Source organism: Drosophila miranda, chromosome XR (genome assembly GCF_003369915.1).
Source record: "Drosophila miranda strain MSH22 chromosome XR, D.miranda_PacBio2.1, whole genome shotgun sequence".
Classification (NCBI taxonomy): domain Eukaryota; kingdom Metazoa; phylum Arthropoda; class Insecta; order Diptera; family Drosophilidae; genus Drosophila; species Drosophila miranda.
In genome coordinates, this window is record NC_046674.1 from 20,793,025 (window position 1) to 20,806,976 (window position 13,952).

General features: G+C 44.7%; 1 protein-coding gene across 1 annotated transcript; it reads right to left on the reverse strand.

Moving 5' to 3' along the window:
- Positions 1-1,888: 1,888 nt before the first annotated feature.
- LOC117186477 (asparagine--tRNA ligase, cytoplasmic-like) lies at positions 1,889-3,640 on the reverse strand. The gene has a single exon (XM_033387353.1). It carries the CDS (start codon positions 3,575-3,577, stop codon positions 1,928-1,930), a length of 1,650 nt encoding a protein of 549 aa, XP_033243244.1. The 5' UTR covers positions 3,578-3,640; the 3' UTR covers positions 1,889-1,927.
- Positions 3,641-13,952: the final 10,312 nt, after the last annotated feature.

Here is a 13,952-nt window from a genome sequence, read left to right on the forward strand (position 1 = left end):
TGGTCTGTTCATGCATTTGATTAGTTATTTGTATATAAAACCTGATCCCTGTAGCGATTCTTTGTCTCTGTAAGAAGACCACTAATTGCAAAATATCGTTTAAAATAGATACTGACTAGTTTCTGCATTAATTAGAGCATGGGATGAAACACATTTCCGCAATCCTATATCATCCATTTCCCCCAGGGTATGTGTGCATGGAATTAGCAACATGTTTGTGCATGGAATGGGACTCATTGTTTTGAACCGGTTATTACAGATTCTACCCGATTCAAATAAATACCAAAATATACGGTCTCATTTGAAAAATATACCGAGTGGTGCGCGCCAAATCGAACTTTTTTGAATGTGAGCGACAAGGATTTAAATGTTGTCAACCGGGCCTTTATCTATGCCCACATAATTTTATACGATTAATGAATCAATTTTCTACTTAACTGGCCAGTTTTTAGTCCTTTGTTTTATTGTATTTTGACTAAACAAGGTTTAAGCAAAATAGTTCAACAAAAAAACAGTTGCAATGTTGCTGGTAAATTAGCAACATTTGTGTATGGAATGGGACTCATTGTTGCTAAAGCGAACTGCGGCGAACTGCGGCGAACTCAAATTCGATTCAAAAAACGACCAATTCTTTGTTCCGTTGAATAATACTATCTATATGGAACATTTAGGTCCGAATTTCTCCAGCTAGCTTTCTACCATCTGGGGCCAATTTTCGCCGAATATCATTCTGAATCTGCTCCAGCTCCTGAATATGAGCTTTACGTACATTACCCAGTGGGTTCCCCTTTTCAATGGTTACGAAATGCAGTTCCAATCATCACCATATGTCGATCTATGTAAGTAATTACCGTATAAAATTTTAAAGTATGGAATGGGACTCATTGTTGCCAACGGTTCAAAGAGAGCCTTACCCGATACGGAGAGCGAAGAAGAGAGCTTTAACAGATTTGAGGAGAGCAAGAGAGCCAAAAACTGTCAATTAGGCCCCCATTGAGCGCGCCAATAGAAATTGTTGGAAACTGAGCGACAAGGAAGAAACTGAAGACCAAAATATAATGCCGCTCGGTTAAAAAATAAACGGTACAATTTCCCGCCGGAAAATTGTGGTTGAAGAGAGGGTATGGACAGTAGGCAAAACGGTCCAGTATGTGCAACGAATACTAGATAAAATCCACCTTCTTTCCTAACATACTATGGAGGAATTTCGGCGCTGTGAAATTTCTGAGGAAAATTCGGGTATGGACAACAGGTAAAACAGCCCAGAAAATGGAACGCATGCAAGGTAAGATCCACCCCTTTTGCCTCAAATACCATGAAAACCAAAAACCGAGGTGAGGTTCATAGGAGGCTAGCCATTTTCCTTGGCTGCTTTTACCTGTTGTCCATACCTTGCCACGACATTTGTTATCTCAACAGTGCTAAGATTCTTCAAGTTTAATTATTTTCGACAATGGGTTAAAGGTCTACAAGAATGTCAATTCCTTATATGTAACTATACGGTATTTACTCATTTGCTACATTTCAAATGCATATTTATGGAGTTTGGACATTTGTATACCCTATTTCCTTTAATTAATATATTTGTTATCCAAGCTGCTTTGAAACCCAATTAATAATTATGCAATTAATTCGATTTCTGCTTATACAGATATATACATATGTATGTATGCATGTACTTACATACATATGTATATACAAATATTGTTTCTTTAAAACATATTCTGCATTCACATAACAAAAATGTCATCAATTCTATAATATCCTCTTTGACCCAAGGGTATTTCAAATAATGCGTTGAGAATTATTAACACTCAGAATATTTATTTTTCATTATATACATATGTATGTGTGTTGCGTATAGGACATGTATAAATATGTACATATGTTCACTGAATTGCGATGATACATATATTCATTTTCGGAATTAGGGCCTGCATCTGTCGAGGAAGCGTGGATAAAGACACACCTCCCGAATGTGATAGCGGTTAAGCAGCCAGCAGAGGAAACGCTCCAGGCCAAGACCATAGCCGCCATGAGGTATTGTTCCATAGATCCTTTGATCGGTGTACCAATAGTAGGGAGTCGGATCGATGCCCTCACGCTTATAGCCGTTCAACAATTCCTCGCTGTCCCAAATCCTCATCGAGCCACCGACAATCTCACCCACGTTTGGCAGCAAGACATCCACACTCTCGGTCAGCCGCTTGTCCTCCGGGCAGCGGGACATGTAGAATGATTTGATGGCCACGGGGAAGCGACAGAGTAGAATGGGTTCGTTGATGGTATCGGTCATCTTGCGCTCGGGGGCCTCGGGTATGTCCTCGCCAAACTCGTAGAAGGTGCCATCATCTTTGGTAACGTTGTTTTTCTTCAGCCATTCGATAGCGGCCGCGTAGTCCATGCGACGGAATGGCTTCTTCGGTGGTTTGAAATCCGGGTTGAGCTCCATGACCAGGTGACCATATGGCGACTTCAGCACCCGATCCACAACATCGCAGACCAAGTCCTCGAGGCGATCTAACAGATCGTCGTAGCTAATGAATGGACACTCTGCCTCAACGTGGGTGTACTCCGCCAAGTGTCGGCGCGTGCGACTCTGCTCGGCCCGATAGCTCTGGGCAATAGTGAAGACATCGCCCAGGGCGGGCAGACAGGTTTCCAAGTACAGCTGCGAGCTCTGGGTGAGGAAGGCCTCCTCGCCAAAGAACTGCATCTTGAAAAGAGTGGAGCCGCCCTCTACCTGTGTCTGTACCAGTGTGGGAGGCGTCACCTCGTTGTATCCGCGATCAAAGTAGTGGTCACGGAAGGCTTGCATCACGACGGATCGCATCTTGAGCACCTTGGAGGTGTTCTCGCCCCGAATCATAATGTGCCTGTTGTCCAGCTGCACGTCGGGAAGAGCCTCCTCGTTGAGAATTGCATCGGCTCCACCTGGAGGAGCCAGACCAATCAGCTCCCAGTAGTCCACATGCAGCTCATGGCCACCGGGTGCTATCTTCCCCGAAGGCACCGCTTTCAATATGCCATAGAGTACCACGGAACTCTCGGTACTCAGAACCAGGGCTTGGTACGTTTGGCACAGCAAATCAGTGAGCACACATTGCAGGAAGCCGGTGCCATCCCTTAGGGTCAGGAACATCAGCGCCTTGCCCTGCCGCCGCAGTCGGTGCACCCAGCCAAAGATCTTGACGCGAACTCCTCGGAATTCCGTTCCTTTTGCGATTTTGATTTTGCGGGCCTTTGGCAAGCTTGCATCTTCTATAATCCTAATTTTTTTCGCCTCCTCCAAGTTCAGTTGGCGCTTCTCCGCGTCCTCGGCTTCGCGGAGCTCCTTTTCAACATTCTTTTGGCCATCGCGTTGCAGCACCTTCTGGATCTTCTTTAGCTGAGACTTGGCAGCCGGCTCAAAAACCTTAGACGGCTCCGAGCTATCCACATAGATGGTTTCGTAGGGCTCCTCACTGCCCGCTAGCCGCATTGCATGGAGAACCGTCTTGAAAGGCTTGCTCTGGGTACCGTTTCCGGACTCGTCGCTTCCCCGTTTCTCAGATGTATAGATTCCACTTGCACTCATAGTCGTCGAAGTTTCCCAAAAACTACCTTCTACTTCAGAATAATGTTTCACTCTGCACGAGTAGCTGTGCTTGAACTGCTTATATATCTGCCTGGCGTTCTTGATAACGACTCAATGACGCAATAGGCATTGCAAAATTTCATCAGCCAAATTTTATATGCGCTACTCCTAATCTATCGGTACTTTCCCCAATTATGTTAGATTATGTTACATCAAAAACTATACTTATCGATAATGCTGGCAATAATGTGTACAATCACTAACCACCATACAGTATATTGTTATGATCCGCCTCTTTGCCACCCTGGCCTATCGTTCCCAGCTAGCTCACGGGGAAGTCAGGGGTGTTTCCGACCCGATAAGCCAGGAGACGGATTGAACAAAACAAAAAAACAAAAAAAAACATACAAAAAAAACAAATCTAATTTATAGGACAGACTTGTCCTCGTTGGCACTTTCGTCAGCGGGGATAGTTGGTTTCGTTATCCCTAGCAGGGTCCCACCCTTCCATGAGCGCCACCTTTTGAATTCGCTCCCTTTTCATATTCAGGGTCCCGCTCTTCTTCTCGCTCTCGTCCCACCCAACTACCGTTTTCTATTCACTCATGACTCTTTTCAAATTTTAATTTTTATATCCATTATATTTTCATATTTAACTTGAACATTATTAATTAATAATCTAGGTTTATATAAAGGAAACAAATACTAACACAAAAATACTAACAACAAAATAAACCCTATTTCGGCCGAGTTGGCAGCCCCCTTTGATAAAAGTTGTTGCTTCCTGATGCTTGCTGATGTTTACGTTTGATCGTGGTGTTTTTTTATATGATCGTGATATATTGTTTAATTGTGGGTCGGACGGGTGTAGATGTGCGAAATGTGGTGATGTTATGTGATGTGTTATGAATGAGGGTATACATGCGTGGGTTGTGTGTGATGTGGGTGGATGAAGGTGGGTGTGTGTGAATCGTGTGTGTGTATTTCTGCTTTGAAGTCCGGATTCTTTCCCCGGGGGGCTGGTGTGTGGGGACAGAAACGTGTCTCCAGTCGGTGCTCCGCTGACGGTTCCTTGGTGCCGGTGCTCCGCTGACGGTTCTCGCATCAGTTTTCCGGCCTGGCCAGTACCGGGATGCTGCTGCCGATGTCCGCCGCTTCTGCTGATGTTGATGCCTGCCGCTAATGTCTTGGTGGGATCGTCGTCTCAACGATCACCGATTTTGTTTCCTTTTTTTCTTTCAGGGCACGTGCGGCCTCCACTATTCTCCACCGGAAACTCTCCCTTTTCTTCCTCCTCGCCCCGTTTCCTTTTCTCCTACGCAACTCTGCCACTGCTTCCCAGGATCCAATATAGATGCCGCTGTCTCTTTCTTCTCCAGCCCTGATACCTATCGGCTCTGTCCAAAACCGCCCATAACACCACACTACCGTTTCCAGGATTACTCCGCCGAAACGGGAGTGCCAAGCAGGCGGGCTTTTTCAATTAAGGGGCCCCAAACGTAGGCCATCGCCCACACCCTGAGATTGAGAGTCTCTGGCTCCATCGACTGAGATGCCTGGGCTACTGCTTCAGATCCTTTGCGTGAAACACCCCAATACGTGAGCCTTGCAACGTCTCCAGCTCGTACAGACTGTTGCCCATACTCCGGATCACTCGGCACTTGACGTATTTTGGGCTGAACTTCGCGTTGATGTTGTTTTTAAATTTGCTCAACACGAAATTCCGCTTATATATCTCCTGACCCGGTGAGTACCTAATTTCTCGAGCTTTTCGATTATACCTGTTCTTCGCTCTGTTGTAGGCTTCATGAGAGTTTCCTCGGACCTCATCTCGGACTATCTCCATCTTGTCACTCCTCGCCAAGGGTGACATTTAGGGCGCCCAGTCTGCGTGCCAATTTATAATCTCGGCCGCTAGTAAACATGTGCTGCCCAAACAACACAAAGTATGGCGACGTCCCGATACCCGTGTGTATAGCGCTCCTAGCCACACACTGGATCTCCGTCAGCTTCTCGTCCCAGCGCGTGTGATCCTCACTAGCGTATGTCCTTATTGCTGCCAGTACAGTCTGGTTCACTCGTTCGGCCGCGTTCGCCTGCGCTGCATAGTTCCCCGACTTCAGGTGCGTTATGCTTCTCCTATCCAGGAATTGAGAAAATTCAGCTGACACAAATTGCTTTCCATTATCGGTATGCACTATTTCAGGCACGCCAAACTGCGCGAAGACCTCGGCGTGCAAGAATCGGATCACGGCCGAAGACGTCGCCTTAGGCAAAGCCTTCAACCAGACATATCTGGACATGTGATCGAGGACTATTAGTATGACCACATTGCCACTTCGAGTCCTCGGATATGGACCCAGGAAATCCAGGTACAGTTTTTGAATCGGACTCTCGGTTCTGGTTTCGGCCCCCATGAGTGGACGGTGAACCTGTGTTGAATGTTTTGTTTCTTTGCAGGTGTTACAATCAGCCACATATGCCTTCACCTGCACGGTCATCCGGGGCCAATAATAGAACTGTCGCAGCCGTCCCAGTGTCCTCGCAATTCCTCCATGCATTGCCACATCGCTGTCGTGAGCCTGTTGGATCAGTGTGCTCGTCAGGGCTTCCGGGATCCATAGCTTCCACGAAAACTCCTCTAATTCCGGCCGGCCAAATTGTGTGCGCTTAAACAGCAGTCCTTCCTCCACCTTCAGGTCTGGGAATTCATCCTCATCGCTCTGGACCGACTCAATTTTTCTTCGGTATTCTTCATCCTCGAAGGCTGTGGTGTCGAACTCCAGGAAGTCGATAGCGTCCACGTCAAAGGGACGTGACAGCATATCGGCGACGATATTTTCCTTTCCTTTGCGGTGCTCGATTTCGAAGTCATAAGCCTGGAGAGCCAACGACCACCTGGCTAGCCTCCCATCCAGTGCTTTGAATCGCATGAGCCACTGCAAACTCGCGTGATCTGTTATCACCGTGAATGGCATCAGTTCTACGTATGCACGGAACTTCTCTATGGCTCTTACCGCCGCCAGACACTCCTTCTCTGGCACGCTATAGTTGAGCTGTGCCCCTCTTAGCTTCGCCGAAAAGAATGCGATCGGGTGCTCTGCTCCTTCATCATCCCTCTGGAAGAGAACTGCTCCAATCCCCACGTGGCTCGCATCACACTGGATGAAGAAGTGCTTCTTAAAGTCTGGGTGATGTAGCACGGGGGCACTGGTAAGTGCTTTTTTGAGCTCCTCGAACGATTTTCCTGCCTCCTCCGTCAGCTTAAATTGCCCTTTTCCTTTCAGACAGTCTGTCAGAGGAGCCGAGAGTGCCGAAAAAATTTCGGATAAACCGCCGATACCAGCCAGCTGTCCCCAAAAATCTCCGGATTTGTCTCACGTTCCTTGGCATTGGTATTTGGGTGATCGCCTGTACTTTCTCCGGATCTGTCCTAAGTGCGCCGTCGCCTACGATGTACCCTAAATACTTTAAATATTTATAGCCGAATTTCGATTTTTTTCTTCCAATTGTCAGGTTTGCCTCCTTGAGACACTTGGCCACTTCCTCTAATAGGTGTATATGCTCCTCAAACGTCCGGGAAATAACTAGTAGATCGTCTAAGTATACAAAGACATGGCTTCGGAGTCGTTGTGGAATTACTCGATCCATCAACCGACACAGCCGTTGGGCTGCATTGCACAACCCGAAGGGCATCGATTTAAATTGATAGAGTGGTCTGCCCGGCACCGTGAATGCTGTGTACATCCGACTTTCAGGCTCCAGCTCTATCTGCCAAAATGCGTGCTTTAAATCGATGCTGCTGATGTACACCGTATCCTCTACGCGGCTCAGAATTGACTCGATGCTCTGCAGCGGGTAAGCATCCTTCACGGTTAATTTGTTTAGTTTCCGCGCATCCAGACACAATCGGTTTTTTCCCGGCTTACGTACCAGCGTCACGCGGTTGCTCCACGGGCTCTCGCTGGTTTCGATGACTCCGAGGCGCAACATTTCGTCCACCTCGGCAAACAACAGCTCTTGCACCGCGGGAGACACCGGGTAGAATCGCTCCTTTACGGGTACGGCTCCCTCGATTAATTGAATTTCGTGCCTTTCGAGCGTCGTTCTTCCCAAACCATGTGTGTCGAATGCCCTGAAGTTGTTCTTCACCTGGTCCAGACGTGTCTGCTGCGTGTGCGTCAATTCGTGCGGTTCCGTTGGTCTACTCCTAGTCAGCACCTCAGCATCAATTTCGGCTAATTCCTTGTGTCGTTCTAGGCCTACTATATGCGGAGCCAGACCAAACTTCCGCCAGAAATCGACCCCTAGGTACAGCGGTTGTTTCAGCGAGGGACACAGGAACAACTCCATAGTCTGCTTCTGGCCTCCATACGTCATTACTGTCGACACATGTCCCAGTATTTTATGAGGAGTGCCGCCCGCTGTTTGTACTGAGAATTTCTTTATGCCTTGAAGTTTCAGCTCCAATTCTATCAGTTCCAGGCCACCTTTCCCCAGAAGGCTCACCGATGCCCCTGTATCCAGTAGTCCCATCAGCGCCCTCGGGCCCAACTTCACTCGTGCGAATGGCCTGTCATCCTGACGAATTGCCGAGTGGACTGCAGCACACACCTGGAGCCGCCTTCTCTTTCGCCCCTGAAACCTGTCCCGAGCCCGCTGTGCTCTGACTGCTCCCGTTCGGATACTCTCATCGAGTTCGTCCCCCATTATCCGATTCCTGGCCTGTTCGTACTGCCGCTGTCTTTCCTTTATCGGCTTGCGCTCGGACCATCTAGCTTCGGGTAATACCGCTTGGTTAACCTTATATATGGTAGTATAAATATTCTTATTGCTACTTCTTTCCTTAGGGGTATCTAATTTAACGTTGGAGGGCCTATCTATTGGCTGCTTCGCGGCGACGTGGAACTCGACTCCTCCAATTGCGTCGTGCTCCTTTTCGCGTTTCCCGGCCGACATTTAGGACATTTAGGGAGGATGACCCCGGCCAGCCCGCACTTGTAGCAGAACAGGTTACGTACGGCCGACTCACACTCAAAATAGGTGTGACCCGGCTGAGCGCAATTCCAGCACTTCAGCTGGGTGCGGTCGCCTCCGGATTCCCTCGTCCTATGGACAGCATCCAATGCCTCGGTCTGTTCCTCCGGGTCGTGAGTGTTCGCATCCAATTCATGTACTTTGTGATCTTCCCTGCGCCTACTACCCCCATGGTCTGGACCGCTCCTTGTCCATCGCGTCGCCAGCAGTTTCTCGGCGTCCGCACACTCTTCTCGCAGCTTCTGGAGATTTGGTATCTGCATTGGATAAATCACCCTCGAAATTGCATCCCTAATATTGATCTTTATGATCTTTATTAGATCATAATCCGAGAACGGATTCAGCAATCTCGACCTCAACACCAACATCTCCTGGATGTACTGGTCCGCCGACTCCCCGTGGCGTTGTCGGCGTTCCCTGAGCTCTTGCTCTCGCTCGAACTCTGTCCGACGAACTTGAAACTGCTGCTGGAGACCATATCTCAGATTCGACCAGTCCGGCATTCCTACCGTCCGCACATGCATCCAGTACCAATCCCTTGCGTGGCCACTGACCAATGTGTGAAAGGCTTTCAACACCTCCGCCCACGGTACCTGATACGACGTCTGTAGATGCTCCACCCGGAATATAATTTCCGCCACGGGCATCCCCTTTGGATCGCCGTCGAAGCTAAGTCCCCATCTTCGTATCTGCACTTGCTCCTGCCTAGCCTCTCCGAAACTCGGTCGATTCCTGTTAGGGTTTGCTCCTGCGCCCATCCCGTTGAACAGCCACTCCTCCACGGGTCTCTGATCGGCTTGGGTCCTCTGATCGGCCTCCAATGTTCGGTTGTCCACGAACAAGTGCGTTGGATGTGCTTGCTGGTTCCCGGGTGCTTCCTGTTGACCTCCTCCCAGACTGGTTGCATTTGATCCCCGATTCCTTCCATTCGCATCACTCGCCGTTCGCTCCGCTTTTAACGAACCCACCACAGCGTTGATCTCTCGCATGAACTCTAGCATGTCTGCTTGCATTGACGATCTCAGCGCTTCCATTTGCTGCCCGAGCGACGCTCGGTAGGTCTCCTGTGCTTGGGCTAAGGCTGCGTTCACGGCTGAGCTTAACTCGGACGGTAACACCAGGTCCTTACGGGTTCGCTGTTGACCTCCTACCGCTCCGGCCTCTGGGTCCTCCTGGTGCAACCCCGCATGTACGTTTTCCGCCACTTGCGACGGCCCTTCCGGCCTACTGCCGGCTTTACCGTCCTGGGACCGAGTCGTCGGCATGTTGTACGGCTGGTACCTGCGCTGTGCCTCTGGGCTACGCCTTGTCTTTCCCGACCCTTTAAAAATCTCCGGGTCACTCATCAACCAATTTTCCTAACGTACTCCTTTCCTTCGTCTATTCCCTATTTACTTAACTATCTTGGTGATAAATAAATTGGATTGTTTATTATCTGTTTATTATTATTAGTTCCAGGCTAATTAATCCTCAATACCTTCAATCGTAACGAGAAAACAAATAAATAAATAGTGCAATAAATAAATAAGCGAATAATTAATTCAATGCTTAGATAACCAAATAAATAAATTTAAATACATAAATCGGTTAATTTAAATCAATAACTTGATAAATCTAAATATCTAAATTGATTCAATCAAATAAATAAACACCTACATCTACAATTAACCACCTAATTAAATGCAACACTAAATAACTAAATACTTCCTCTCCCAAACAAAAACTCTTTTTCCGATGACTTGCCTAATGCCTACTTCTAAAATTGCTTTTAAACAATGCTAGCGAGAATCGTCAGTCCTCAAAAAAAAATGATTTCCCTTTGGGTTTTCTTGCTTCGGCTTTCCAATAGTCTGCTAAATCACTAACAAAAAAAAACATATAATTCCCAAACTGCTTCAGACAAAAATTCACCTTTAATTTGTTTGGTGGGACGAGAGACAACTGCATTAATTGTTTTGCAGGTGAGCGGACTCCCTTCTTTTCCCCTTGCTATTTACCTTCCCTTACTTTTTCTAAGTGCCAACTCCCTTCGCTGTTTCCTCCCTCAGATCACCGTGGATCCCCCAGAATCGGACAACGACGTTAATGCCTCTGGACATAACCCGGACCACGACTCGACAGATCCTCCGGAACCTCTTCCTCTTTTCAGATCCAGACAGCGAGCTCCACGAGTCGGACAACGAGGCTACTACCACCTGGTAATACCTGGACCACAACTCGGGACACACACTTCCTTCCCTTCTACCTCCGATACATAACTACCATGTCCATTTTCCTCTCTTCTACTTATCTCAGCGGCTACGACGGCTAGGATTTATTCCCGGCTCGCGGACCGGCTGAGTTTCGTTCTACCCGGGTTCCATTTTACACCGGGTCTTTAAGACTCGCGTTTAAAATCGATCCCTTCTATTACCTTTGGGCGCCATTTGTTATGATCCGCCTCTTTGCCACCCTGGCCTATCGTTCCCAGCTAGCTCACGGGGAAGTCAGGGGTGTTTCCGACCCGATAAGCCAGGGGACGGATTGAACAAAACAAAAAAACAAAAAAAAACATACAAAAAAAACAAATCTAATTTATAGGACAGACTTGTCCTCGTTGGCACTTTCGTCAGCGGGGATAGTTGGTTTCGTTATCCCTAGCAGGGTCCCACCCTTCCATGAGCGCCACCTTTTGAATTCGCTCCCTTTTCATATTCAGGGTCCCGCTCTTCTTCTCGCTCTCGTCCCACCCAACTACCGTTTTCTATTCACTCATGACTCTTTTCAAATTTTCATTTTTATATCCACTATATTTTCATATTTAACTTGAACATTATTAATTAATAATCTAGGTTTATATAAAGGAAACAAATACTAACACAAAAATACTAACAAAATAAACCCTATTTCGGCCGAGTTGGCAGCCCCCTTTGATAAAAGTTGTTGCTTCCTGATGCTTGCTGATGTTTACGTTTGATCGTGGTGTTTTTTTATATGATCGTGATATATTGTTTAATTGTGGGTCGGACGGGTGTAGATGTGCGAAATGTGGTGATGTTATGTGATGTGTTATGAATGAGGGTATACATGCGTGGGTTGTGTGTGATGTGGGTGGATGAAGGTGGGTGTGTGTGAATCGTGTGTGTGTATTTCTGCTTTGAAGTCCGGATTCTTTCCCCGGGGGGCTGGTGTGTGGGGACAGAAACGTGTCTCCAGTCGGTGCTCCGCTGACGGTTCCTTGGTGCCGGTGCTCCGCTGACGGTTCTCGCATCAGTTTTCCGGCCTGGCCAGTACCGGGATGCTGCTGCCGATGTCCGCCGCTTCTGCTGATGTTGATGCCTGCCGCTGATGTCTTGGTGGGATCGTCGTCTCAACGATCACCGATTTTGTTTCCTTTTTTTCTTTCAGGGCACGTGCGGCCTCCACTATTCTCCACCGGAAACTCTCCCTTTTCTTCCTCCTCGCGCCGTTTCCTTTTCTCCTACGCAACTCTGCCACTGCTTCCCAGGATCCACTATAGATGCCGCTGTCTCTTTCTTCTCCAGCCCTGATACCTATCGGCTCTGTCCAAAACCGCCCATAACAATATTTATATATGTTCTTCTATATTATACCACTAACAATACGAAATCTCTCAGAAAAAAAGAGGGTTTAATCAAAAGGCACAACAGGTAATCTATCCAAAAAATTAATCAATTTTATGTAAGATCAATTATTTTAATGTTCAAATGTTCAATCTACATGTCAACTACACAGAGACGACTGGCCAGGCAGCGTCCTCTGTTGCTAATCTACATGAATTTACCTGACTTGTTAACGTTTTTGGTTATGGCGGTTATGGCGCGGAGTTTAAAATTATGCTAATTTAATATACATATGTATAATAAATCAATCAATTAATTTATTGTTTTCTTTCCAAGCAACTATGGACATTTTTGGATACCTCTTTATAGCGAAGAATCCTCAAATCTCCTAAAATCAAGGAGGCTATCCCAACAATTCAGTTTGGATTCTGAATAGGCCGAGGAATCTTCATACATGCAACATTATATACATAGTAAGACCAAGATACTGTCTTTATGTATCTGGTATTATCACCTGACAAAAGACTCACCAGACTTCCAAAGTCACATCCTTCAAACCATAAAATTTTTAAAAACCAAGGCATGCAAAATTAATGGGCTCCTGAACTCCAATAAAAAACTATCTTTCTCCAAAAGAATAATTAATTATAATTATATAATTATAATATATAATATATTATATAATTATAATTATTCTTATAATTGTTATTCTTGATTTTTATTCAATAACTATTATTATAATTGTTATTCTTGATTTGTATTGAATAACTATTATTATAATTGTTATTCTTGATATTTATTGAATATATTATTAAACTATTATTATAATTGTTATTCTTGATTTTTATTCAATAACTATTATTATAATTGTTATTCTTGATTTTTATTCAATAACTATTATTATAATTGTTATTCTTGATTTCTATTCAAAAACTATTATTATAATTGTTATTCTTGATTTTTATTCAATAACTTTATTATAATTGTTATTCTTGATTTTTATTCAATAACTATTATTATAATTGTTATTCTGGATTTTTATTCAATAATTATTATTATAATTGTTATTCTTGATTTTTATTGAATAACTATTATTATAATTGTTATTCTTGATTTTTATTGAATAACTATTATTATAATTGTTATTCTTGATTTTTATTCAATAACTATTATTATAATTGTTATTCTTGATTTTTATTCAATAACTATTATTATAATTGTTATTCTTGATTTTTATTGAATAACTATTATTATAATTGTTATTCTTGATTTTTATTCAATAATTATTATTATAATTATTAGTTTTGATTTTTATTCAATAACTATTATTATAATTGTTATTCTTGATTTTTATTCAATAATTATTATTATAATTATTAGTTTTGATTTTTATTCAATAACTATTATTATAATTTTTATTCTTGATTTTTATTGAATAACTATTATTATAGTTGTTATTCTTGATTTTTATTGAATAACTATTATTATAATCCTGAGCAACTTCACCGTGTCACAAACTGTTTTCTTAGCAGCTTTCCCGGTAAAGCGTACACTGTGGCTGCGTTTCTTAACATCTATGAAGCATTTGATAGAGTTTGGGAGGCGGGACTGCTCTCGAAAATGGAAAATATGCTCAACCCTCAACTATATGCCATCTTTGACAGCTTACTTTCAGTCCTGCCTGAAAGTCAAACAAAATTTGTAATTATACAAGATTTTATTAAATCCTCAATTAGAAAAACCCATGCTGGGTTTTCTTAGTTTTACACGTTACA

Coding starts and splice junctions, on each gene's coding strand:
- LOC117186477 (XM_033387353.1), bottom strand. CDS start 3,577: ATGAGTGCAAGTGGAATCTATACATCTGAGAAACGGGGAAGCGACGAG.